Source organism: Orbicella faveolata, unplaced genomic scaffold (genome assembly GCF_042242905.1).
Source record: "Orbicella faveolata isolate gen_17 unplaced genomic scaffold, um_ofav_v1 contig_34, whole genome shotgun sequence".
NCBI classification, from domain to species: Eukaryota; Metazoa; Cnidaria; class Anthozoa; order Scleractinia; family Merulinidae; genus Orbicella; species Orbicella faveolata.
In genome coordinates this window covers 31,160,669-31,186,889 of record NW_028301563.1, presented here as the reverse complement: position 1 = coordinate 31,186,889, position 26,221 = coordinate 31,160,669, and the positions used below count along the sequence as shown (strand labels likewise).

Here is a 26,221-nt window from a genome sequence, read left to right as displayed (position 1 = left end):
TAAAGGGGAGAGAGACTTGTGCCAGGGGCGGATGACTTCCCGCGCCGCGCTTCTACCTTATTTTTTTGTGAGCCATTTTTTCGCACTGAGCCGCAAGTTTCGCTGAACGTCTGGAAAAGTCTAGTTTCCATGCTCCTTCTTGTGCTATTTTTTGACCATCCACTCCCCTGAACCGAATTGAAAAAATTCTTCTTTTTGGTCTAAGAAAGAAATTAACCTCTTTCGGCTAAAGCGCCAACGCCGGGTACGGTCGACATGATGGGAAGACGGACACCGAATAGGAAGATACTATGCTCTCCTGCTCAGACATTCTTTTGGCTTGTCGCGTACCGCTTCCCATTTTGGGGCGCGGCGCGGCGCGGCGCGGCCAAAGAATGTCTGCGTATCGAGGCTGATATGAAGACGGTCGACGTCACACGCTCCATATACCTGAGAAATCCTTGAAAGTCCCTTGAATTTAAAAACAAAATCTAAGACCTTAAAATACCCCTTTAAAGTCGATTTAATTAAAATCTGGTGTTGTAATCATACAGATTTCTGAGGCTTCAAAGTGGTTAAAATACAGTTAACACCCAGAACTCTGGAATTACTGTGAAAAACTATGATGTTATTAAGACTGTAAACCAACCCCGATTTTTAGTCGTCCTTTAAACATAGTCGTTAAGGACCTGAAGTGATAAGGAATTTTTTTTCTTCTTCTGAGAATCACCGTTAAAGGTACTGAATTGCATTGCGTTTAATTTATCAAGTTTTTACCTGTGACCCTCTGCGGACTGATACCCCAATGGGGGGGGGGGGGGGAACTCCTGTATAAACACGACGGGGGTGCTCGTAGTACCTTTTAGTGGTTAAGAAAGCGGTTTTGGTACACAGCGGGAGCTTTTGTGCTAACTGTTAGGGTATTGGACCAAAAAAAAAAAAAAAAAAAAAAAAAGGAGATAATGTGTTATGTAAGAACTGGCACTGACTGATACATGATATCAGACGTTTGTTGTTGGGCGCCTCCCCCTTACAAAATAAATCTGTCTGATTGCAGGTTGCGTCGGTTTTGCGTTTGTGTTTGGAGACGAGGCAGTAACAAGCCAACTCTGCCAACTGAGAAAGTTGCGTGAGTTCACGCAGGTGTTTGGTGTTTTGAGACACTTGAGGACCTTGTGGAGGGTATGTGGTCGTGGTTGTATTGTAAATTGGGTTTGCATAAGGGCCAGCTGGTCTTTTAATCAAGGGAAGCCTTTGTCGATGGACTGAGTTCAAGCATTCCGGTGAATATTTTGATTTGGAATGGTTCGCTGGCTGGTCTTTAATGCCCTTTAGGGTTTAATTTTTCCAGGTTAGTATATAAACGGAACAGATAAAGGGGTTAAACGTTTATTATTTCCTCTCGTACTGAAAACGGGAAGACTAGTCCAGCATAGGATTCAACTTTGAACTGTCCTCGAAATTCTTGGGTATCCTGTGCGATCCGCTGAGCACTGGGAACTAGTAAATATTCGCGCTTTTTCGCGAACTCATTCATATTCGGAGTCTTTCTGCGCAGAGATCGCGCCGAGGTTGTACAGTTTATTGGAATTTGGAATATTCAGGCGAGTTGTTCCCAAACAGGTAAAAAAGCTTTCGAAATGAGGCTACGGCGATAAGGTTCTTAATTTTATAATATTGCGACAGCTACTCGAAAGCAATCGCGGCTGAAATTGCGTTTTGCGAGAAGGGAAGCTGCGAGATCGAATCAGCTTGACATGACAACGACGAATCAACTGAGCTGTTTTGTAAAATGCGTATTTCTGTGGACTACAGTTCCCTTATAAGAACTTCAGACGGGTTGTGCATCATTAGTGTATAGAAATGGTGGAGTCTGTGCATTGTTAGTGTCACTAATAAGGGGGGGGGGGGGGGGGGAAGGAAGGTTAAAGTTAGCCGGTGGCATGGTGGTGGGATGAAGCCATGAGGTGGGGGGGGGGGGGGTGGGCTATATTTAATGAGAATACAATTTGACACAAAAGTTTCTTTTTTGTAGTTAAAGATGCGCAGAGGTGACCAATACAAAAGCAAAAATGATGGACGAGTTTATTTTTACTTTGGTAAACTGGGCTTTCCTACGGGATCTTTCAAGCAAGTAAGTCATGCCCATGTAATAAAAGTCTGCCCAGGGCTGGGTATTGATAAGAGTGATATTCAAGATTTATATAAACGTTACAGGATAATATTATCACACGATTTTTTTTTTTTATCTCTTGGCTTGCTAGTGATGAAGTGATTGTGTTTACACAGAAATAATGAAATTATACCACTGAAATATGCCTGGAAGAAGGTTCAACCCCTTCTGGCATCCTCATGCCACTAAAGGAATTAGGTACACTCAAATGGCATGATATACAAAAACAAAAAGATGAATGGTGAGAGTATTCACACTAAGGTTGTTTTTACCAGCTTGTTAATTCAATGTGTCTAAGATTCCATCATAATTATTTTGATTAGGGGATTCAACATGGTGGAGAGTAATTAGCCATTCAATGCATTTTCCAGAAAATATCCAAACCCCACCATGGAAGGTGTTTGGATTTGATCCCCCCCAACCCCTCTGGAAGTTCCATTTTAGCTTCATACTGTCTTTTAAAATTTTTTGGCTTTTGAGACCCCCAGCCCTTTCAGAATTTTGGCTGTCCTTCCATGGGGTGGGCATGGCTATTTTTTTTTTTTAAAAAGGTCACTTTATTGTCAAAAAACTCTAACACCGATGTCGTATCATTCCAGGTCCTGTCAAAATATGTGAACGCTCTTTTAAAAACCAAGGGTGGTATGCTAGTGTTTGGGGTGGAGCCGTCAGGTGAGCTTTAAAGCTTCAGTGTTGTAAAGATGCACTCACCTAGTGTAGTTTTAAAATATTCATTGACAGACTTTTCATTAGATACATATTGCTCATATATTTATCAGAGAGGGCTGGGCATGTGAATCTTTGCACTCAGCGTTTTCAAAATGATGACAATGTGGAAAATATATTCAAGAACTTGCTATAATTAACCACCAGATGGGAGTTGTGTTGGCTTGTCCTTTGGCATGCTTAAGTCTGAATTGAGCAACCAAGGGTTTGACCCCTGGTGAGGGCTTTTTTGTTTTGTTGTTGGGCAAGGGACTTTACTCTCACAGTACCTTTCCTGGCCACCTGGGTGTATACCTGGGTAAATTTACTGCACTGAGAAAGCAGGGGAGCAATCATGGTATTACATTACTTTATAGAGCGGTTTTCAATTGAGTGTTGAAAGTAATTAGACAATTACTTTGGTTTTGGCAAGAAATTGGTTTGCTGTTTTGGTTTTATGACTCTCAATTGAAAACCACTCTACTAAACAAATAGTGTTACTATGTAAAGTAACATTAGATAACATTACCACTGACTGCTTTTATTTTTAGGAAAAATTATTGGTTCCAATATTTACGGCAGGCAACAGGAAGACCTGTATAAGTTAGAATTGGATACGGAGGTTAGGGCAACTAGACCAACAGTGTCACCAAGCCTCTGCAGGTAATAAATTAAACACTTCCATGCAATAAACAAGGTATAAATAATTATAATTATAATAATCAATTTTATTTGATTTATTTAATAAATTCAAAAAATAAATCAATTACAATATCTTAGTTATTAAATAATAATTATAATGAATTAAGAATTATTATTTAAAATAAAATTATTGATTTAATAAATTAACCTTTAATTAGTGATTAATTACATGAATTTCTATATTAAATATAAAATGCATGTAATTAATGAGTTAATGGCCCCCATATGTTGTGTATATTGGACTAGGTAAATTTGATGATCATGAAAGAGTGATTGTCTGGAGAACTGTGAAGCCCCAGCCAAACGATCACAACATTTTAATGCATCATAATTATGACAACATTAAAGGCCACAGCATGTTGCGACATGTTGGGTGTTATTAGCTTAAGTTTGAAACTGGTCGAATTTTTCAAGCAACATTTGTGGTTGATGCATGATGTTGTACTTGTTTGGCCAGGTTCATGCAACAATGTTGCGCCAGGGCATGCGCACTAGTTCGATTTTGCAACACCCAATATGTCACAACAGGGTGGCTAAATGCTTGCAACATATTGTGCCCAACAATATTACCATTTGTTGTGGCAAAATGTTGCAATCGTTTGGCGGGGCTTGCAAATGCTGTTCCAACAATGTTGCCATGTGTTGTTTTGAAATGTTATGATTGTTTGGCTGAAGCTTTTTGTGGGGACATGCCTTTTTACAAACACATACATGTACTCCAGGTCTTAACAAAAGAGAGCCATTTGTTTACTATCCTTGAGCAATTACATGTACATGTAAATAAATTTAATTTGTTTTATCAACTTCTTTTCTAATCAGGTTTGTTGTTACACAGTTGGAAGACTCTCAACATCTATGCATTGTAGAAATTAAAATCAGTGCTGGTCCAATCGGAGAAATATTTATGAACTCTTCAGAACAGGTAACTCATCTGTAGTAAACAGTTTAAGTTATTGATTTAAAATTTGTGGGGTGTTTTATGTGGTCACTGCAAAATATTGGCAGTAATAACATGCCTATTTTTAACTGAGTTGCTTTATTTTCAATTAGTTTCAAAAGGAATAATATTGTACTTTACCTCTTAAGGTAGCTGGCAACAGTTTCCAATAATGTTTTGCACCAATTTGACTACAATCTCGTATTGTTTCCAGGTCTATGTTATCAGGAGAAGACAACTGTTTGGTCCTCTAATTCCTCAGGAAATCAAAGACCTTGTCATTGCAAAGTATAGAGAGGTAATAATGTTGAGTTATTGTATTCTGACCAAGGTTGTTCAAAACCCAGGATTGGCAATAATTTTGATTTGAGTTTTGTAACTTTTTTGGTGAGGTTTTCTGTTCATATTGTTTGTCCTTCAGATTTGAGTTTGAATAAACTCAAACTAACCAAAACATAAGCGTAGAAAGACATTCATTTTTCTATACAAGAAATATTTACTACTTCGGCGAACTTTTAATCCCAGGTTCGCAAAAAGTGGCTTTTGAACAACCAGGCCCTGATTGATATACCAAAGTGACCTGATAGTTTTCATGAAGGGTTTTGAAACCTCTTTGCTTCTCTGGGAATACAGGGCTGAAGTGACATTTGATTTATTACGTTTACTCCATACTTACAAAAATACCAATTAAAAAATTATATAAACAGGAAATGGAGGTGACCAAAAGCACTGTAGTGCCATACTAGGGAAATTCCCATGAATAAAATGTGAAACTATATATACACATGTACAATATATTAAAACAAAATAACATCATTGTGATTGCTTACTAACCAAAGGCCATCTTTATTGAAACAGGAAATCACATCAACATGCCACCTCCTCTCGCCCAAACTGACAAATGAGACAAAGCAAAAACAAGGCAAGGGAGAAAAACCGGGCGAGTAATTTTTGTGGCTGCCAGTGGTTTGGGATAACACAATCATCATTGACAAGAAGAGTTCTGCTTTACACAGCAATGGCAGCTGAAAGTTTTGACATATAGCCCTGTAATGCAGTCAATGATTTTTTTGCCTGTTCTTGTTACATTATGTCACTACATGCCCAGAGAAAAGGCATCAACAATTTAATTGGAGTGTAATGGTTGTGGTGTCTAATTTTGAACTTTTTCAAATAAGATCACAAAAATAATTTAGACATCTTGATCATTTGTCTGTCAATTATGTGCATTAATTTTATAATGGTTCTTTTTTGCGGTTGCTTCACTCATCCTGTGAAGAAAGTCCTGTTTGACAGCATGGGGCTAGTGGATTTTGTACTGGGACCACAGGAGTTGCAAGGTCATGTCTTATGAAGGGAATAAAAATTAACTTAAAGCAAAAATTGATATAAAAACAGTGATGGCACTAATTGGTAGAGATCACCAAAAACCACTATTTTGGAATATCTAATGATGAAAATTGACCATATTTTGTTTCCCATACAATTCCCTTGTATAGTGTTCAAATTCTCAACAGTTCTTTGTGTAACCTATCACTGCATCAGTTCAGACTCATCAGTGCTCTTTCTGCTTTGGACTCACACAACGCTTGATGCTTTCATGAATAAATACATACGTGTCAGTGGATTAATTTTTTCACTTTTCTCGAGACGTGAGCTTGGGATATCTGTGCAGGGGCCAGTGAATTCTGTCGTTCACTTGCCCTTTAGGCAAACCAGAACAAGATGTTCCAGTACAGAAACACTAAGTAAAAACCTCAAATTCTATTTTTGTGAAATCTTGTTTATTGAATTGAATGTCATAAATAATGCAATAAATATATCTAGCTTCCTGAAAATGGAGCTCTTGGTATCAAAGGAAATAACTAATACTTCACTAACATGACAACATTGTTAAAGTTTAAATCGATTAAATCATAAAATATTGGTGTTGAATTTCATTCAGTGATTTAAATTGAGTTCACTGAAATAACAGCAGTTTTCACCTGCGTATAAAAGTATATCCTATCTCCTTTGGTTTAAAACAACCTGTGTCACTTTGTGATCCAATCAAAAGTAAATCCAAAACCAATTGCGATTTATTCACACTAAATTTAATCATCTGCACTTTGTGTTAGCCACATGTACTTGGTTGGGAGTTTTGATTGGTTCAATGGATTGTCTGTGTCCTTAATGATCGGACAAAGTGGAAATTATTTTGATTTACAATACTCAACTGAAACCTGCTCTAACCTATCAATGGTTATAATTAAATTTGATTATGTATTGCCAGTAACAATATTATAACAATCGCTACTATTGATCTTAGATGTATGCTGTGCAGATTAAGTCAGAATTGGAGCAAACTCCTTCCTTTCCTCCTGCGCAGCTCAAAAGACTTTAAAGATTGAACTCTGAAAATTTCACATTGATGACTTGGCAAAGGTCTATGTAATCTCACTGCTAGTTGTTGACAGTTTTGCTTTGAAATTTGTGTACACATGAAACAAAAAGTCAGACACTTTGTCGCCAGAATGTAGACTTTTCCAGGTTAAATCTCAGTCATCTTTTGGGTGAGGGATAAAAACTGATCATCTTAATGCTGGTTTGCACATGATCGCTACGATTGATACAATCGCAGTGATGGCTACAGATAAAGTTGGGAGATCCTTACAAAAACCGGTTTCCACATGATCATTACAAAGTACCGTCTATCTTGGCAATCATTGTCGCTTCAATTTCTGTACAGTAGTTTACATGTGATCACAACAAAAATTATTACTGAATGTTTCTTTGCAGTGATTGTTGTGATTGCAGTGATCAGATGGAAACTCGCCTTTACAGTAAGCGCACCCAAACCATCACCACATCCCATTTTTTTTTATGTGCACTTTTTTTTACGATAACCCAATGAGAGCTCTTCATTGAACGAAAACATTGATTTTACACTTCACAATTCTAGTCCTTTTTGTTTTCATATGAAGAACCTTCATTGGATAATAAGAATGCAAAAATGTAGAAAAAAAACGTGGAGAAATTCAAGCCAGCTGATCACGATCATGATTTGAGTGTAAGAAGTGTATTATGTCAGTGTGTTCTAATTATTATATAATAGTTTATAAAAGTTGCAAGATTATGGCCCAGTTTGAAGTTTTCCTTGAAGACATTTACAGCAACCTTGTATCAAAAAAATTTTTTTTTTGGTCTAACTAAGAGTCAATAGTTTGTCTTTGTTGACACTGCTAGTTACTCCCTTGTAAGAAATCTATTGGAGAAAATAATGTATAACACTTACCAGTATTATACATTCTTAATTAAATGTGAGCTGAGAAAGATTACTGAATACATTTAATAAATTATTATTTTACTGTTGATGGCACTTCATTAACAACTACTTATAAACCAAGAGCGAGGTCTTTACGGAAAAATCTCAAACCAAGACCATCTCATACTGACAAAATGGCAAGGTTGACGTTTGAGATTTTCCCATAAAGACCAAACGTTTGAGGTCAATAAGTTGTTTATTACATGGCTTTTTTTCTCTGTCTTTGCAGGCCCATTATCGGCCCGTGGGCATCACGGGAGAATAATGCCCCGTTAGTTAGCCAATCAATGTTAGATTGGCTACAAACACAAGCCATACAATAATTTAAAATTATAATAAATGCATCAAATCAAGAATGTGTTGTTTTAACCAGTTACAGGAAATTAAAACAACTGTGTAGAGTACAGCTCACCAGCACATGGCTGGCAGTAACTCTGGATTATCTACATGTACCTAAGAATGGTCAAATATTGGAAAAAAAAACTAAAGACTGTAAAACAAAAAGTTTTTCAATGGAATTCCAGCCATGTTGAAGAAACATTTTGGAGCAAAATTTAAAGGTTGAAACAAACTGAAAATACTTCAACAGCCCTTGCATAACTACAGTAATTGTTGTTGAATTTATAATATTGAAACTAATAAAAACTACCTCTCCCAGAACATGAATTGAGGGAAAACAATTTATTACAGTAAGTAGCTGGACACTGCGGTGAATGGGTAACTGTCCTTAAATTATTGGATTGTACAATGTTTTCCTAGTCTAGCTCTTATTTTCACACAAGGTGAAAATGTTAGGTCTGGATTTTTTTAATGTAAACATCTAATCCTTCCATTCCTCAACCTTGAAAGATCAATTCTCTTTGCTGATCACTACATAACTCTTTTATGTCAGTTTAGAGAATTTCGTTCAACATCAAGACTATCATCTAGTTAATTATTTTTCTTTTATCAAGTGCCTGCTGGACAATGCAATTTTTTTTACAGAGTGAATGTTCATTCTTCAACTTAGTTGTCCAATTATTCAAAGAATTAAATACTTCAAACATTGAAGAATGTGCAAAACAAAAGGGATTCAACAAGACAGCATCCATCCCTTATTAATTTTCCTCTGATCACATTTTACTTCTTTCTTGGGTCAAATCTGGAGAATGTATACATGGTCTCCATGACAACAACGTCAACATGTAACAAGGAGAAACAAGATCTTGATCACATGAGAATCAGAGAGTGTTACTTATGAAAGTTGGGGATTTTGCCTGACGAGCACTCTTAAGTAATATTCACCATCTTTTCCCCAGCCTGAACAGAACTAGCTGTTGTACTTTTGTGAATTCTTCATTCTTTGTCAAGAGTCTGTTTCCAAGCAGGACACAATCTTTTCAGCTTCTCTAATACCGCTCAAGTAAGCCCCCGTCACTGTCTGTGGAAACTGGCGATTAGTGGCCTGCAACAGTCAAATGATTGAGTCAATGACTAAAGGAGGAAATGACAGTCACTATAAATCTAAATTATTGTTGAACCTCCTGTAAAAAAAAAAAGAAGTGTATGCTCAAGAGAACTGTCCACTCAGTGCAGTGTTTCTAAGTGGTTGGGACCATTACTAAGTGTCCACTAAGAGGGGGTGTCTGCCTACAGGAGGTGGCCATTGGCAGACATTCAACTGTTCTCTCATTGTGGTCCATTTTCAATTTGATACAGACAGCCCCCCTGACCACACCCATTTAACAATACATACCTCTCCAGCGAAAAATAGCTTGTTATCAACGTCGCAAGCCAGATGGTCGTACTCTTCTCCAGTAGAACCAATTGGTATGTATGAGTATGCCATGCCTGACTGGGGATCTCTGCCCCAGTTTGTTACCAAATAGGCCTGAGGATCAGGAATCTGCATGTAAAGAAAATATTGGTTGCAATTAACCTTTTCACACCTTTAACACAACATTTACAGTAAGAGTGAAAATGCTGAAAACTTAGGAATTAAATCAGCATGTCTTTATCAAAAGTCACTTGCTCAGATGTCAATTCTTATGTTTCCAACCTGTAACAACATTTCTAAACATATAATTATATATTCTGCAGTCTTGATTATCTCTAAACTGTTAGTTGTAACTGCCAAAATTTTGGCAGACATAATGTAGGTACGAAGTGCACAAAGTTTTGCTGTATTGTTGCTGCATGTTTGCTCTACAATAGGCTATTAAAATCTTACGAGACATTCAAGCATTTGTACTTACAGTTTTAAAGAGCTCTCACGGTTGTCTTACCTTACGATACGAGAGTCTTATCTCTCAAAACGAGAGTCTCGTCTTGCGAGAGGGTGGTAAATTACTAAAGAGCAGTATTGCAGTTGTCAAAAATGGGCACACTGAAGTGTTAAGCACAGGAACCAAAAAATTGTGAACACAGCCTTTCTTCACAAACAGCCAAAAACATTTAACCTACAATAGAATGCTTTACCTCATAAGGAAAGAGCTTGCGCAGGGTGTTCATACACGAGTCCACCACCTCCTTGTCTGTCATCGTCTGGGCTTGAACAGCTGTGTCTCCACTTAACACAGTCATTAAAACATTGGTTGCCTTCTTGCTCTTTTCATTAGCCTGCCAGAGAAAAGACACATTAAACCCAAATTAATTGCCAGCACTAAACATAAATACAGTGAATCTCGTTAATCCCCTCACCAACAGGCCACAAAAATTTGACTGTATTGACATAGTGGCTGCATTAAAGGGGTTCTTTAACTAACAAAATCACTGACTGAGCTTTTGTTTAGGCCAGAATAAAGTGGCCGTAGTAATTTAATTAGAAATACTCCTTAGTCACTTCATGTTACAGAAATCGGGATAAGCTCCAGTCTGATGGGCCACTTGGCTCATACGCAGACTTTACCATTTTACCTATCTATTTCCTAGCCAACTTCAGTTCACGACATAAATCATCCAAATAGATATGCATGACCAAATTATCCCAAAGGTGATTATTGAAAATGTATGAAAGCCATTAAGGAGAATTTTAATGTTGAGTTTGGATTAAAAACAAGAGTATGGAGCATGATAGAATGTTACCTTTTTACAGAGGTCATAGAACAGCCCACAGTGACCACGCCCCTCAGATGACTGGGGAACATGACCAAAAAAATCTGCTCCTTGTACAATCTTCTGCCAGAAGTTGTACTTGAATTTTAAAACAACCTGCAACATCAACATTCATTAACAGTCAGTCATAATAATAATAATAATTCTATAAATAATAAGAAAATGTTTATATTGTAAATAGGAATCTAACTAACAACAAAACCAATGAAATTCTTCAATAATGAAATACATTACTTGCAAAAAAAGTTCATTCCATTCTAATTTTGGATGAAAAAAAGTGTCTGAAAATTAAACTGTCAAAAATTTTGAAACTTCCCAAACTTGAGTCCGAAATATTTAGAGTACAGTACAAATTTTTCACATAGCTTCAGGTAGTTTCCTTTATAACTCAAACTCTAATAGAGATAGTGTTCAAGATATGTAATGAATTGATATAATTTTTCTTACTTTTCTCCCCGGTATACATTTGTATTGTGAAACTATCGAATTTTACACAGATGTTGCTTCAGTCTAATTTGTGGTTTGACACTGAATTTACTCTAGCTATATTTCAACAGTGTCCAGAATTTTTGTCCAAAATTTGCCTGAAATGTTTCAAAAGCGTCCAAAAATTAAATATCCAAAATAAAATGTCCGAAATTTTAATGTGCAAATTTTTTTGTAAGTAATGTAGCAAAAGCGTATTGAAAGACCTTTTCTATGAGACCAGCTCCAAGATTTGAAATAGCAGCTTCCTTCCTTGGTGGGAGGTCAGGGGTAAATTTTAACCTTCCCTTCTTTAACAGAAACAATGGTACTGTAACAATCACCTGCAAAGTACACAGACAATAAAATTATTTCCTTTTTTATTCCATCTCATGATGCTATGTAAACTGTCACCTAATTATCGTGGTTCCAGATAATATTCCATACTCACCTCAAGAAGGTTTTTTGGAAATTCCAAATGGTTTAAACTCAATGAATTATTAAAATAATATTAATGAGTTTGAGACGACTTGTAAGATGTACCTTGTCTGCAGTTAACCGCTTCCCTTCAGAACTTGTAAGTACAACTTTGTTGCCCGTATAATCAATTTCTTTTACCTGATGGAATGAAACAAGCAACTATAACAGTTACCAGAACTCATGATTCATAAATTTAAGGACCTGCATTATGATCATGAGCATGTATGTCTTTTATTGGCATCAGAAGCTTTTTACTGATGATCAGAGTACTACACAACACCCTAGCTACACTGTAGTCATCTTCACAGCCTTATTGCCTGGGCCACCAGCTAGTTCATTACCTTCCCCAAGAGAATCAAATTTCTCTGTGACGTTCACACAAAAATACAAAAATATGCCATGAAAACCTTCCATAAATGAAAACTAATTTCTTGAATATCGTGACTATTAATATCTTTCACTGTTCTCACAATCACAAGATCAGTGGAAAAGGATTTTCCTCACTGAAGCTAACTCACCTTTAAAATCATCAGTGATATCAAAATAATAGAATATCATGAGGTTTTCAAGCCCACGCAGCTGGCAGTTTTGGTGGGATTTCCTGCTGTGGAATGGGCAGCAAATCCATGAGAAGAATGGTGAAAAGAAAGAGGGGGTTTCTCCCCCCCTCTCTCTCATGACCATTCATCTCACTGATTCACAGCTTGTTTTGCGCCACAAAATGCCAGCTATGCAGGCTATGAGGTGTAAGCAAGTCTGCAACTTATGGCCTTACTTCACACCGAAGCTTAATGTCCAGATTCTGAGCAAGGTTGTTGAGTAGCGTACCAAATCCATGTTGGAGAAGGGTGTGGTCACCAGAAAACTGAGGAAATGCCTCATTTTGGTCCCAGGACAACAAGGATACTTTGCTAAGAGGGGCTGCACAGCTAAACTCCAGGTTACCAAGGTGAAATTGTAACAGCTTGTTCTCGAGCTGAAAAAGAAAACTGACGCTGATCAATAGCAATCTCCCCTTACCAATTCTATACATTGCCAAACAAACAGGTGTCGAGAATAAAGAAAATTATAAGCAATGTATGCCATACCTTTTTAAGTATCATTCATAACTTGGGAAATGCTAAACTGAGTTTGTGTAATTAAGATGTTAGTCTTAAATTATAGAAACAATCTTCTTCCAAGAGAAGATTTGATTTCCAACTTGAGAGAGAATTGATTTCTTACTTCAGTAAATGACACCTGGGTCTCTTCCAGGAAAAGATTATGCATCTCCCAGACTTTATCTGTGTGGATTAAGAAAAGTAAGCACAGTTTGAATAAATTATGTGAGTCATTTTGCACTTTGTCTTTTACACAACAGAAGTTAACAATAATAATTATTGTCATTGACTTTTATTAAGTTTAGTTAGCGAAAAAAGGGTTGGCTTAAGAGTGATGGTTGATTTGTAGGATTTATGTTTACTAAGTATTTGGTTTTAAAAAGGTATAAGGTTGCTCTATAGGTAAGTCTGCATTTCACACTGCCCATCAACTACACAGTGACTGTACTACACCTTCTAAAGACTGATCTTCTGGTACATCTTTCTTCTGATCTGCGATGGCATCTAAAAGAGCATTGAAATGGAATTCAACTTTACTGTCCATGCTGCTGTCAACACATTTGCCGTCTTCTGTGAGGAGGTCGCACTTGCTGCTAATGTGATGCATGGCAAGACCAGCCTAGGAGTAAAATAAAGCCTTGTATCATTCAGCAAGTCAGGTAGCTTTGTGGAGGTCACTTGTGGGTTTCATTAACATTTTCAGCAGGAGGGCAACTGGTTTTCACAGTGGGAAAAGCTTTTTGAATTGACCAAGTTTCTTTATTTTTTCATAAGAAAATATCTTCCTCCAGATGGTCAAACTAGGCAAGCAAAATTGTCCTCACAGCCTCTCAATTTGCCTGGTAAGACTGCACACATATACAAGCCAAGTGGCCCATCAGACCAGAGCTTATCCCAGTTTCTGTAGCATGAAACAACTAGGAGTGTTTCTACTCCCCCCTGGATGGGATGCTAGTCCATCGCAGGGTTATCCCAAGCATTAAATTTGCCAGTGCCCATTTATACACCTGGGTGGAGAGAGGCACTGTGAGAGTAAAGTGTCCTGCCCAAGAACACAACACAATGGCTTGAACCCCGACCGCTTGATGCAGAGTCCAGCGCACTAACCATGAGGCCACTGTGCCTCTCTAACACTTTCAACGGGGGGGGGGGGGGGGGGGGCGGCAACTGGTTTTCACAGTGGGAAAAGCCTTCTGAATTGACCACGAAGTTCCTTTATAAGAAAAAAAATTTCCTTTAGATGGTCAAACCAGGTCAGCAAAATACATGTAGTCCTCACAGCCTCTCAATTTGCCTGGTGCCCAGCCGGTAATGAAAACCGCAGCCAATTTCGTATTTTTCATCAATTGACGCAGGATGTTGCTCTTAGCTGTATACAGGCTGGACAAAATAATATCACGTTTCCTCCACAGATTTTGTCTAAAACGTCTATATATACTTGTACAGCTGTGTTTCAGCAATGATTTTGGGTCTCACTGACACTTAGTTAAAACAAAGTTTGAACACAAATCAATTATTAAATAATATTAAGTTCATTTAACTGTCCTCCTACCTGCTCACACAACACTGAGATTGGATTATTAATGCAGCCATTAAGTATTTGCGCTCCTCTGCCAACACAACAGCCTAAAGATTTCTGGTCATCCCAGACTCGGCCACCAATCCTATCCCTACTCTCCACTACTGTCACCTGTAACATGACAAAAAAATGTTAACTGTAGTTTAAACTATTAGAAACATGTAATACAAACTCTCAGTCACAACTTACACAAAGTTTTTCTGATAACATTTCACACTGGGGTTTCAGGAAACCAAAGTTTCAAAATGGCAAATACAATTATAAATTATAAACTAATATAATTAAAAACTGCTAAAAATAAATAAATAAATAAACATTAAAAGCTGCTAAAAGCCTTCCAAATTCCAGATGTAACCTTTTAGTCCCTTTTCAATTGCCATTTGAATCCTGTACTTTATGCAACTTCTTTTATAAAATTCTGCTAACAAATACAAAACAAATAAAGAGAATTTTTGTTTGGATACAATGGTTTACATGTATCAAAGATTCCTTTAAGTATTGCACCTTCACACCAAAGGTGTTGAGATGTCTTGCTGCAGCCAATCCAGCAGCTCCAGCACCTATGACAACAACAGACAGCTGCAAGGAAATAATTATACTTAATTAATGAAATGTATAAGGAAATAAATCACAGATTAATCTACCATCTTCCAGGAAATAATTACTTCCAATACTACAGTAACTGAAATCTACTGGGAAAACAGTAAGTTGCATTGCATTTTACTGTTTGAGGGGATATCTTAATTAAACAAACTTGTCTGAGTAAATCAATCCCAAGAAGCCTAATATTCTCTCAAGAAGTACCCTCCCACCAGGTGGTCAAGTGTTTGGATATTATCTTCCACTATCTGAGATATTCCAGGTGAGGGTATCCCTAAAAAAGGACTGTTGTTGGTGACTAACATTTTGACAACACAAGCGGAGATCATCTTCAAAGACCCTGAGTGGAGTGAGGCATGCTAAATTAGAGAGGAGAATCTTGCCCAAGAAAAAATTTATACTTGATGATCCCCTTCGCAATCAAATGTTGACTGTTGTTTGCTTGATCCATAATTCAATGTGTCAACCACTAGGCCAGTGCATTTCCCCCAATGTTTCAAGTATATAAATTTGAAATGTTAACTGCAATTTTAACTCTTTGGTAATCTTCATGTCCTCAAACCTACCTTTTCAGCTTTTGGGATACTGAGACTGTTGGGAACATCGCCTAAAATGCCATGGTTGATGACACCTTTCTTTGTCAGGAAGAACAAGACTCTCTTGACTTCTGCGACCATTAATACCCTGACTAGACCTCTGATAATGATGTGATGGGCACACTTCTCTGGAGTCAAAAATTCCTACAGGTGATATCAAACAAAAAAGAATTGTGTAGGTTTACAGCCAGTCATTAACTAGTTCAAGACACTGTATACTACCCCCAACTTTTGGTGGCACTTACCATTCACTGTCAGGTTATTGGTCAAAATCATCTCATTTGGATTTTTGCAGTGAAAAACAAAACCCAGCAAACTACAGTTACTGTTTGTAAATATGAATCTAAAAAATTAATTCCCTAGTTACCTTGTGGTTTAGCATCCATAGAGACAAAATCAGATTTCGCAGCGCCAGATAAACCATTGGTTGTCTGCAGAGGAAACATTGAAGCAAAATTAACTTGGTTATTTCTGGTGACCACAAACAAGATTCCTACAGTTTACGGCAGTAAGACAATACTGGGATTCAGAATCATTTACCTAACAAATTCAGGGAAAGTTTCTTTTTCTTCCAGTTCCATAATGTCAGGACGGAAGGTGAATGCTGTCTGAGTGTTGTCTGGATGATAAAACAGTTGAACATATCCTGCAAAAAAAGGCAACAGAAAACAACCTTTTCAGTTGAGAACACATGTTCCATGCACCAATCAAGATGGTTGATACAAGTCCCATAAGCATTGCTGCACGTCAAGTAATACACTTAAGGGTGATACATAGAGAGGATTATAACATGGTGGCAAAAAGATATCAATTTCATATTTGAGTGAACAAGCACACCAGTTCCGTAAAATATTGTTTTTAACACAAGAAAATAAAATTGACATCTTACTGTAATGCCAACATGTACAATTTTCTTTTTATTATATAGACATGAGTGTTTGACTATCAAAGAGGGGTGAAAATGCAGGAAATAGCATCATTGATACTCTCACTTGTGGGGATATGGATTATGCCACTGGAGTCCAGATGTAGTTTTGTATGAATTTTAAAAGTGGTGTATTTTCCAGTTTACACTTGTGTATTAATATTAAATCTTATGATTTGTCAGTCTGGTTTGATCTCTAGAGAAAGTACAAGTAAAATAATGAAAACAAAATGTTTCACCTGTGGAATCTTCCATCTTGCTTTTCCAGATGTTTAATGTAGGACTCAGACCAACACCATCAGGAAAATAAGATGATAGAAACTGTGCTGCTGGACTGGACTGAAGTAGAGGTGGCTCTGTCAGGCTGTCCAGCCAATCAGCACTATTCACAGCAGATACTCTCTTAAGTAAGAGAAAAGGGATGAAAAGCACAACAACTTCAAAAAAATGGAAAAAATGGCTGTACTTTAAATCTAGCATATAAGAGCTTAATATTTGGTGGCATTTGCACTTAACTCACATCTTTTTAGAAGGGAGAAACTACATTGTAGGTGCTATAATGCTTTAGGAATACATGTACTCAGGATGGGCAAAAAGAATTTTAGTCTCCAGCATTTTAGTCACAGCAGGTCCTAGGGGTGTCTGTGAAGGGGGGGGGGGGAGGTTGACAGGTACTCCTCTGCCATATAGTTTTTTTGGGGGGGGAGGGGACAGAAACTTGGCAAGTTAATTTTTTAAGGAAGCCAAAAGTGTTGTAAAAAAATTAATATCTCTATCCATCAGGCTTTTCGTTTTCAAATGGAAAGAAAACATAGGAAGAAGCAAAAATTATGATATTCCGTATGAAAGTATTAGTACAATAACATTGGAAGGAATTTTATTTAATAAATTATACACACCTCATCCTCATTCAGACTGCAAGGAACAATGACTTTCTTTTTTCCCTGATCATAAAAAATTGAATACACAGAACTATAGAATAACAGGTCTGGCAAAATATTATTACTATAAATTAACATTAAATACATGTGATTAACAAGTAATTTTTCAATTTTTTAATCATCGTGGTTATGTGTAGTCTCCTTTGCTGCCACTTGAGATTAGTCTTACAAAGCTCTCCATCTCCATGCTGTATGTTGTGTGACGCAGCCGCGTAGGGATGGAGAGATTTGAATGACTTTTGTTAAGAGCGTAAATCCGAAAATATTGAGAATTGGCCAACAGAAGCGAAATAATGAATTTTTTCTTATTTGACCAAAAGAACCTATTTGGTTAACTATTTTCGGAAATGACATCAAAAGGTTCGATTTCCTTTTTTTTCCTTCAAAATTTGCAAAACTTGAAAATTCGGTCACAGGGCGGCCATGAGACTTAAAATTTGGCACATGTATAAGATACTCATATGGACGTACCAAACGTTTTCTTAACATGTCCTTTACATAGTTTGTGGGGCATCTCTTAAACTTTACTCGGGACTAAGGGACCGTTCATTCTTTATGAGGGAGGGGGGGCTGGTGGGATTTGGGAAGCACCATTTAAAAATTGCATGACCCCCCCTCAGCTTACCAATTTTTTCACGTGGCCCCCCCTTATAGCGGTCATTTTTTGGGATGGACGCCCCCCCCCCCAAAAATTGAGCAAACAATATTTAGATTTCAACTTTTTTAATATTTCTCTATTATCCCCCTACTTCACGTTTTGTGCTCACCGTGAAGACAATATTTACAATCCCTATACTACAGACAGCTGTTGTTTGAAAAACAAATCAAAAGAAAGAGAAGTCAATTTCGGATCTCCTAGTTATGGCTCGCCCTGAGCGTGTGGCATTTGGCCTCTCATTGGCATCTCCCTCATCTGAATTGATGAATGCCCACAGTTTTAATGTAAAACAGATCAAATGTATAGAAGCTAAGTTGACGAAGGTCACGCAGGACATGGAAGCACTAGAAAATAAGAGCAATTATAACAGCATATTCAAGGGCATACTCAAACAGCACATCAACAAAAGGAGAAGGAAAAAAGAAAACCGCAGAAAGTCAAATGAAAGAAAGAGGAAGCGGACTGAAAACAACGTCCAACGAGTTTATGGAATCTGTGTGGGAAACCTGCTAGGAAATGATCTTCCACAATGCCTTGTGTACCCTCCTAGAACGGCCGTCCCGGAAGAGTGTATTAAAGTTGAGGATGTTGCCACGTTGTTATTTAGAAGAGATGGGCCATACATCGCACAGCTCTTGGAAGGGAATTATTTCACCAATGCTGCAAGAAGCAGAATCACCACCAACCTTGAGCAGGAAGTCAGAGATTATGTTTACACCTTCATGTACCCTGAAGAGTACACTCTGACGGAAAGCATTGCTGCTTCTTGCAGCATCGGTGAAAGAGACTCCCATAGCAGCACAAGCGGCGACGAAGAACTCAACGACAACGAAGATGAAGATGAGTGCCAGTGAAAGTTGCATTCGAAAATAACAGTGTTAAATACTTCTTTTCAGTAGCTACAAATGCTTTTTGTCGCCAAACGTTTTTTAAAGCAGAAGGAAAGTTTGTAATAAATTTGTATCCTGCCTTCTATGTTTATTCTATAGCAATTTTTTTGATATTCAAACATTATGCCATTTTAAAGTTTTACTAAAATATTTCACGTGACCCCCCTTTTTCCCTTATTTTTTTGGGATGGCCCCCCCCCCCAAATCCCACCAGCCCCCCCTACCTGATAAAAAATGAACGGTCCCTAAATTTTGTTTAAAAATGTTTTTTTGTACAAAATAGTTAACCTTCGGAAGCTGAACCATTTACGGACCTAAAGTGATAAGGCTAATATTAGCAAACTTTGAACTTGTCAAATGCTGTCTGTTACGTGTATATTACAGTTAAGTAAATAAACATAACCAAATAAAAGCAGGTTCTTTAATCTAGCTCACCTGGAAAAAATTACAGGTGGCCCGTAAAAACTGTTCCGTTGAGAGAATTTTCCGTGAGGTCACTTTGACACATATCTCATGTACATATCTCATATTCGGCCCTGTGGCCAAATTTTCAAGTTTTGCAAATTTTGAAGAAAAGAAAAGGAAATCGAACCTTTTGATGTCATTTCCGAAAACAGTTAACCAAATAGCTGCTTTTGGTCAAATAAGAAAAAATTCGTTATTTTGCTTCTGTCGGCCGATTCGTGATATTTTCGGATTTACGCTCTTAAGTGTTGCTGTGATCGACAAAAAGTGTTTAAATTGCCATGATCATGATTTAACAGCTACATGTATGAAGCAATAATAATGACAATGATGATAATTAATAATAATAATAACTATAATAATAATAATAATAACAACAACAACAATAATACATTGTAATGTTAATATTAATAACATAACAATAATAATAATAATATATAATAATAATAACAATAATAATATTAATAATAATAATAATGATACATTGTAATGTTAATATTAATAACATATTTAACCATGGTAAACCAGCTGTCAGCAAATGCTGTTGTCAATAATTTCTGTAATGATAAACAATTCATTGTTACCTTAGTTTCACTTGTAATCACAGTTGTTGGTGCATTACATTTCCAGGATTTGATAGCAGATGTGGTCAGTTCCATTTCTGGAAATTCTCTCCATTTTGAACATGATACACACTGTACCCAAAATGGCATGATCATTTCTGAAACGTACACTTTAATGCTGGCTTCCCTTTGACCATTAGTGCTCCAGTCATACTTCCATTTTGTGTAGGTTTCATAGCCATCCTTACAGCTTTATTAGAAAAAATCATATTCCATTCAATTTAAATTTTACAGGAGGTTGTTTGCAGTTAATTGACACCACACATTAAATTCATCAGTTTGAGGATCCTAAACCCTTTCAATATCAAGAATGCTTGAAGTCCAATATATATTTGAAAGGGAATCCTGAATCCCATATTGCATTGAAATACCACAAGAAACTTAAATCTGCTTACAAAAGACTTTGAATGAGTTCAGAATGGACCCAGGGAAGGGTTTCATGCACAGACATCAGAAAAAGTTCCACATGAAAAGGTTGTTCCTTTCTCATTTGAATGGCACATACATTTACACGTGTTTTATACACTGACGTGAATGTCAGAGACAACTTGTGTGTACAGCATAATAAACAGTAGCTCATGAAAGTGCTGCTCAATAGCTTTCATTTAAATGGTCACACACTAGGTTCCGTCCACATACTTCAAAGTTAGAACCACCTTGTACAGCATAATAAACAGTACCACAAGAAAGCACTGCTCAATAGCTTTCATTTGAATGGTCACACGCTAGGGTTTCATCCATAGACTGAAAAATTTGAACCAAGTTGTACGGCATAATAAACAGTACCATATGAAAGTGCTGCTCAACGGCTTTCAATGAAAGCTTGAAATTTCAATGAATGAACTTTCATCATCCAAAAACTTGAGCTTGTTACTTTTTACCAAATTATTATGATGTTAATGAGAGTTCAAGTACTGTATATGTTGTATTTACATGTACAGTGGAAACCTGTTAATCTGGTCACCAATGCTGCACACACCATAAAAATCTGGTCATATTAACAGGGTGGCTGTACATGTATTAATGTGGTCCTTTAAATAAGAAAATGACTGACTGAGCTTTTTTGGGGGCCAGAATAAAGTGGCCGTAACAACAAGCTGGCTGTAAGGTGAGATTCCACTGTACTTCATTCCTGTTTGTACATTTATAATTAATAAAATATAATAAAGAAGCCTAAGCTGTCTATTACACTGTGATAAAACATGATGGGCATTTGAGAACACAAGAAAACATGAGCCACAGGTGAGTGTTTCTAAATTTCTCAGGTGTTCTCAAATTTCCAGAGTGTTTTATGATGGTGCGACACACGCTTTAGGCTTCTTCATTCGCTTTATGGTATTAGAGGCAATGTGGCAAAAAACAATAAAACACGCTTTTTCTATGTTTTATATTCTGATAAAACATGGGTTTTTGACCAATTAGAGTGCATGCAGAGTCCTACATGCATCTATATTAAACACTACTATAAGTTAGCACAGACGGGCTGAATATAATTATTGTTATTCTACATGTAAACTGTGATCTGGTATGTGCAGCCTTACCTGCGATACATGTAATCAAAGCAAGCGTTACAGAAATGTTCTCCATCAGACATGTGATACCATCTTGAAGTATAACCACACCCAGCACAACTATTTTGTAAATTAATCAATAAAGGCAATAATCTTACTATGCAGTCTTGTAATTACTGTATTACAAAGTTATGAAAGTTTTAGGCATTATTATCTACGAGAAAAAAAAACTGGCTTCTGAAGCTCAAAATGATAATTACACTGCACAATATGCATGCCAATAACAATAGTAGACCATTTACCATCAGTCTTAGTGCCCATCCTTTCATATGTTAATGAGAGTTCATTCACATGCAAATTAAACTCATTTTCATATAAATGGTTGTGTACCAATCTTCGCTTTGACAGAGGCTTAGGGAAACTTGGAAATGGGTTATTTGAACATGGTGCCCTTGAAGGAAACTGTAGCTTAATGTTTAACACCTGCAGTCACTTCTTTTACCATGGATGGGCAATGCTGCAAGCACTACAATACAAAGTGAGGAAGGCCTGTTAAAGGGGCAGTCTCACCAAGATTTAGTGCTACTTGAAAATCCAATGAAGGTGTTGGTATTAATTGAAAATCCACTAGTAGCTGCCTAACCTTGCTACAATCCACCACACTAGTCACAAAATTTGTTTACAACTGTAGTGGCTGCAGACGAGTAGGAAAGAAGTGCTCTACAACTTGGAAATGTCGGGCCAACGATTCAAGTTTGACACTGTTACTTGGAGGAAAATCACTAAAAATCATTGATCTCTTAGAGATTGAATTTATGCTTTTTTTGTTGTTTTAAGGTTATTTTGTTGATCAGTGAGTGCACCTTTATCATTCTAGCAAGACCTCCTGTGATACTGCCCCTTTAATATCACCATGTACCACACAGTCACTTTGAATTTCAGTTAATTTTGTACTGTTTTACAAACAGCTCATGAAAAAGTGACTTAAACTACACTTTTATACAAGGTACAAATTTTACATCAAGAAACTCACGTTTCATCAAATCTTGCACAGCAAGTTGGTTTTGATGCAGGGCAGCCGGCTTTCTCGCATGCTCGGAACTGCTTTCCCTTCTTGTTAGACAAGTTGCCATTGTCAAAAAACTGCTTCCTTTTTGTAGTTCTTGGCGATCGCCAGGTAGCTTTACCCTCCATTTTAAATCAGCTGATGCTATCTACAATAACCATTCTTTGTAACTACACTGTACACAGAGGAACAGTTGTGCTTTCTGCCTACCAACGAGTGGCCTTTGTACAGTTTTGTCTAGCAGTTGTAAACACCATCAACAGTTTCAAGTGCTTTCTGTTAATAAAAAAAAAAAGTCAAAATCAGCATTAGTCAGTAACTCCATAGGACTCAGGATTTCGAGGTCTGGAGGGGATCTTTGTGTTGTATTGCTGGGCAAGACACTTTTATTTACTCTCATAGTGTCTCTCTCCATCAAATGTGGAAATGAGTATGAGTTTTCTACTAGGATAACCTTATAAAATTTCAGGGATGGGGTCACAGGCATGGATCTAGGATAAATGGTGACAGATTTCCAAAACAATGAGTTCTGAAGGCACAAGCCCCTAGATAGACAATAACTGACTATTAATTTTTGCCAATAAATGATTTCAAACACTATATATAACTGAGTTAATGTGTAAATGTGCATAAATGAAAGATGTAATGTTTCGTACCATTCTTACAGAATTAGCCAATGTAGAACAATGGTAATGCACACTGTATAAATGAGCGGCTTAATTTTTTGCCTTCTTATAGACTTAGCTATGAAAAAATGACTACAGTACGTTATAGACATTCCATTTGTTGATGTTAATGTTTTGTTTTATATCTTTTGATATTTTGCTCCAATATGTGTACAGTGCTGTATTTTTGACTTAATTTACACTGAACCCATTTAATAAGGACACGCCGTTAATATGGACACTATCCATTAACGGGGTTCGACTGTAATAACCCTTATTTACCCTTGGCAGTGTATAGCATAAAGACTAGTGGAGCTGAGCAAACAATTGAAACAAATAATTCAAATTGAACATAACATTGTTAAGAATCCCAACTGGCCGATGGCAAACCAGCTGGCTACTTACAAGGCTAGTCAGCAATTTGAACTTGGGGCTACCGAAAAAAAAAAGAATCCAGGTAGTGGTCAGCGCAGAACTTGAACCTGAGACCCCTGGATTGTGAACCTGACCCACTGACCCATCTATGCCAACTCTCCCGGATACCGACCAAATCTTCCACTCTCCTGTACAGGTCACCAAATCTCCTCGACAATATGAATAAAACTCATGAAAGACATTTTTCAGCTATAATTTGGACGATTTCGGGCATTTTGGGGGAGGAAATTTTGGACATTTGATGCATTTTTGAGATTAAATTGGCATATCTCTACTTTGTGCAACTTTTCTAGGGTCAAAAAAGGTAAAATTGGTGATCTCCCGGATTTTGGAGGTTGGCATCTCTGTGACCACTCAACCATGCTGCCTAAATCTCAACTGAAAAAGAATGACTTTTGTAGGAAAACAACGAAAATTTAGCATCTATACCTAAGTTAACTCTTCTTTATCGATTTTTTATTGATTGACTTGTATTTTTCAAACTACATACATTATCAACAATTGCCAACAAGGTTTACCAGGGACAGCAATGTGATACGACAGGTATTGGAAGGCAAGTGACAACGAGTGTTACACGAACATCACTGGTCTGGCCTTGTTGCTTTCTTGTAATTCACACATCACTATAACAGATCAGATCATATATACTCAATTTTAAGCTTCAGCTGAACTTCTTTTGATTTTGATCTACCATATGGTATTAAGCTAGACATTATAGTCATTATAAATTATTTAAGGCGGAGTTCACTTGAATGAAACTTAAAGTCAAGGATAGATTTATTGACGAGTAACGCTAATTGTTGTTGTGGCTGGAAAGACAACTTGTGAACAAAAGATGATATTAGAGCTCTGCCAAAAGCACACTGACACTTCTCGAAACAGAGCAAGTTCTTGAAGATTTGGTCAAAGATTCATCTTTCAGTTTTGAATTATACAATCAACCAACTCCTCTAATGAAAGTATGTTAGTTTTGATTGATCAAACTACCTGATAAAGCGCCAAAGAATTACCATTGCAAACACTTACCAAGACAACATGGAAATCCACTCTGCCACACAAGAGACTTCACAGAGAGTTATCGAAGGATGCAACGCGCTCAAATTTGACTAAGCATGTACTAGTGCCAGCTTCCTTCGGGTCGCAACTTTGCCTTTTTGTCACGCACTCGATGAGGTGGTCACTCGCCACTTTGCCTTTTGTCACATACTCGCAGCCGCAGTCACGTTGATCTAACAGAAGGTTATTGCAAGACTTACAAGGATGGCCACTTTCGTATACTACGAGTTTAATAAACACCTCACAGCAGAAACGTACATTTTGAGAAACTGCAGAATACTCTAAGCTGAACCCCTGAAGGACTTAAAAGAACTGGCCGTACGCGGAGCTCGCCGTACGCTTTATCCCCAAGGGAGCTCCAGCAGGCCTTCCGTCCGTACAGACTCTGGGGGAAGGGGGAGGGGAGTCTCAGCGGGTAACCCGAACGGGTCAGGGGAGCCCAAGAATGTCATCTTTTTTTGGAGGGAAAATTGGACAGCCCGCGTTTTTTCTGGCAGGAAAAAATTTTGAAAGAGCGAGGTTTTTTATTCCGTAAAACAGAATTTCTCCAGAAAAGAAAACTCATTTCTTTTCTGTAATACCGAACAATGCCGTGAGGCAGAGCTAGCCAGGAACAGAGAATGATGGCGAAAAGATTAGTTCGGTTCTGTCTTCCACGACTTCCACGTTATGGTGGAAGTTTCTGCCAGGAAGATTCACACTGAATTGAATTACCAAACTGAGGTAAGCGAATGTTGTAGAAACTTTCGTCGCGTTTTCCATAAAAATTTTCCGAGTTGCTTCGGCGGGATGTGTTTATCTTCAATAGGAGATGTATAATTGTAAGGTCTTCCTGATTTGAAACCATGCTGTGAGACATTTTATAAATTTCATTGCTTTATTTCTTGTATCTCTAAGCAATAATATTTGAGTCTCTTTGTCGAAGTTGTTGTAAGCTTAACTCCATATTAAAAAAACCGAATAGGTTTTCTGTCGTTTTTGGCCCATAACCTCATGTCTAAAAGTAATAAAACTGGATAGGTAAATACTGCCAGGCGAGTTTTAACGCTGGTTTTAAAGTTTTCTCAGTGCTAGTAGGGTCAGCCGCTTCGTAGACTGCTAAAATTTGTCTTGATACGGTTGGAAATTTATAGATACATTTCAGACCTTTTCCAAAAAGTATTGCGGACTTTGGCGAACTGATATATACGAACTGATCCAGGACATTGGCGAATCGACTTCATGCGTTGTCGAACTGGGTATATTGAAGAAGGAAATATAGAAAATGAAACAC

At 37.3% G+C, this 26,221-nt stretch overlaps 2 protein-coding genes across 4 annotated transcripts; one reads left to right on the top strand and one right to left on the bottom strand.

The window, feature by feature from the left end:
- The first annotated feature begins 211 nt into the window (after positions 1-211).
- LOC110054751 (uncharacterized) lies at positions 212-6,431 on the top strand. 2 transcript variants are annotated; one of them, XM_089272414.1, is made up of 7 exons: positions 212-1,161; positions 2,015-2,113; positions 2,752-2,824; positions 3,409-3,520; positions 4,379-4,481; positions 4,711-4,794; positions 5,355-6,431. In XM_089272414.1, the coding sequence occupies exons 2-7, from the start codon at positions 2,021-2,023 to the stop codon at positions 5,442-5,444; spliced, it is 555 nt and encodes a 184-aa protein (XP_089128540.1). In that variant the 5' UTR covers positions 212-1,161; positions 2,015-2,020; the 3' UTR covers positions 5,445-6,431. The 2 variants fall into 2 exon arrangements, with proteins under 2 accessions (XP_089128540.1, XP_089128539.1); XM_089272413.1 differs by lacking the exon at positions 212-1,161 and adding an exon at positions 1,500-1,602.
- LOC110054756 (lysine-specific histone demethylase 2-like) lies at positions 6,259-25,011 on the bottom strand. 2 transcript variants are annotated; one of them, XM_089272409.1, is made up of 21 exons: positions 24,919-25,011; positions 24,383-24,515; positions 22,760-23,068; positions 21,757-21,846; positions 20,177-20,405; positions 17,538-17,582; positions 16,878-17,040; positions 16,254-16,359; positions 16,081-16,144; positions 15,684-15,857; positions 15,022-15,096; positions 14,491-14,628; positions 13,392-13,557; positions 13,063-13,121; positions 12,614-12,814; positions 11,902-11,976; positions 11,586-11,702; positions 10,864-10,989; positions 10,258-10,398; positions 9,536-9,685; positions 6,259-9,244 (listed from the first exon to the last, which is right to left on the bottom strand). In XM_089272409.1, the coding sequence occupies exons 3-21, from the start codon at positions 22,918-22,920 to the stop codon at positions 9,146-9,148; spliced, it is 2,379 nt and encodes a 792-aa protein (XP_089128535.1). In that variant the 5' UTR covers positions 22,921-23,068; positions 24,383-24,515; positions 24,919-25,011; the 3' UTR covers positions 6,259-9,145. The 2 variants fall into 2 exon arrangements, with proteins under 2 accessions (XP_089128535.1, XP_089128534.1); XM_089272408.1 differs by lacking the exon at positions 24,383-24,515.
- Between the last annotated feature and the right edge of the window lie 1,210 nt (positions 25,012-26,221).

What these genes read in the sequence shown, in the direction of transcription:
- LOC110054751 (XM_089272414.1), top strand. Translation starts at nt 2,021, where the DNA reads ATGCGCAGAGGTGACCAATACAAAAGCAAAAATGATGGACGAGTTTAT. An exon ending in GTGTCACCAAGCCTCTGCAG is followed by an intron (nt 3,521 to 4,378) that starts GTAATAAATTAA and finishes TTTTCTAATCAG; the next exon opens with GTTTGTTGTTACACAGTTGG. An exon ending in TTATGAACTCTTCAGAACAG is followed by an intron (nt 4,482 to 4,710) that starts GTAACTCATCTG and finishes TATTGTTTCCAG; the next exon opens with GTCTATGTTATCAGGAGAAG.
- LOC110054756 (XM_089272409.1), bottom strand. Translation starts at nt 22,920, where the DNA reads ATGGAGGGTAAAGCTACCTGGCGATCGCCAAGAACTACAAAAAGGAAG. An exon ending in ACATTAAGCTTCGGTGTGAA is followed by an intron (nt 11,977 to 12,613) that starts GTAAGGCCATAA and finishes TCATTCCATCAG; the next exon opens with GTAAAAGAAATTGATTATAC. An exon ending in AGCGGTTAACTGCAGACAAG is followed by an intron (nt 11,703 to 11,901) that starts GTACATCTTACA and finishes TGTACTTTGCAG; the next exon opens with GTGATTGTTACAGTACCATT.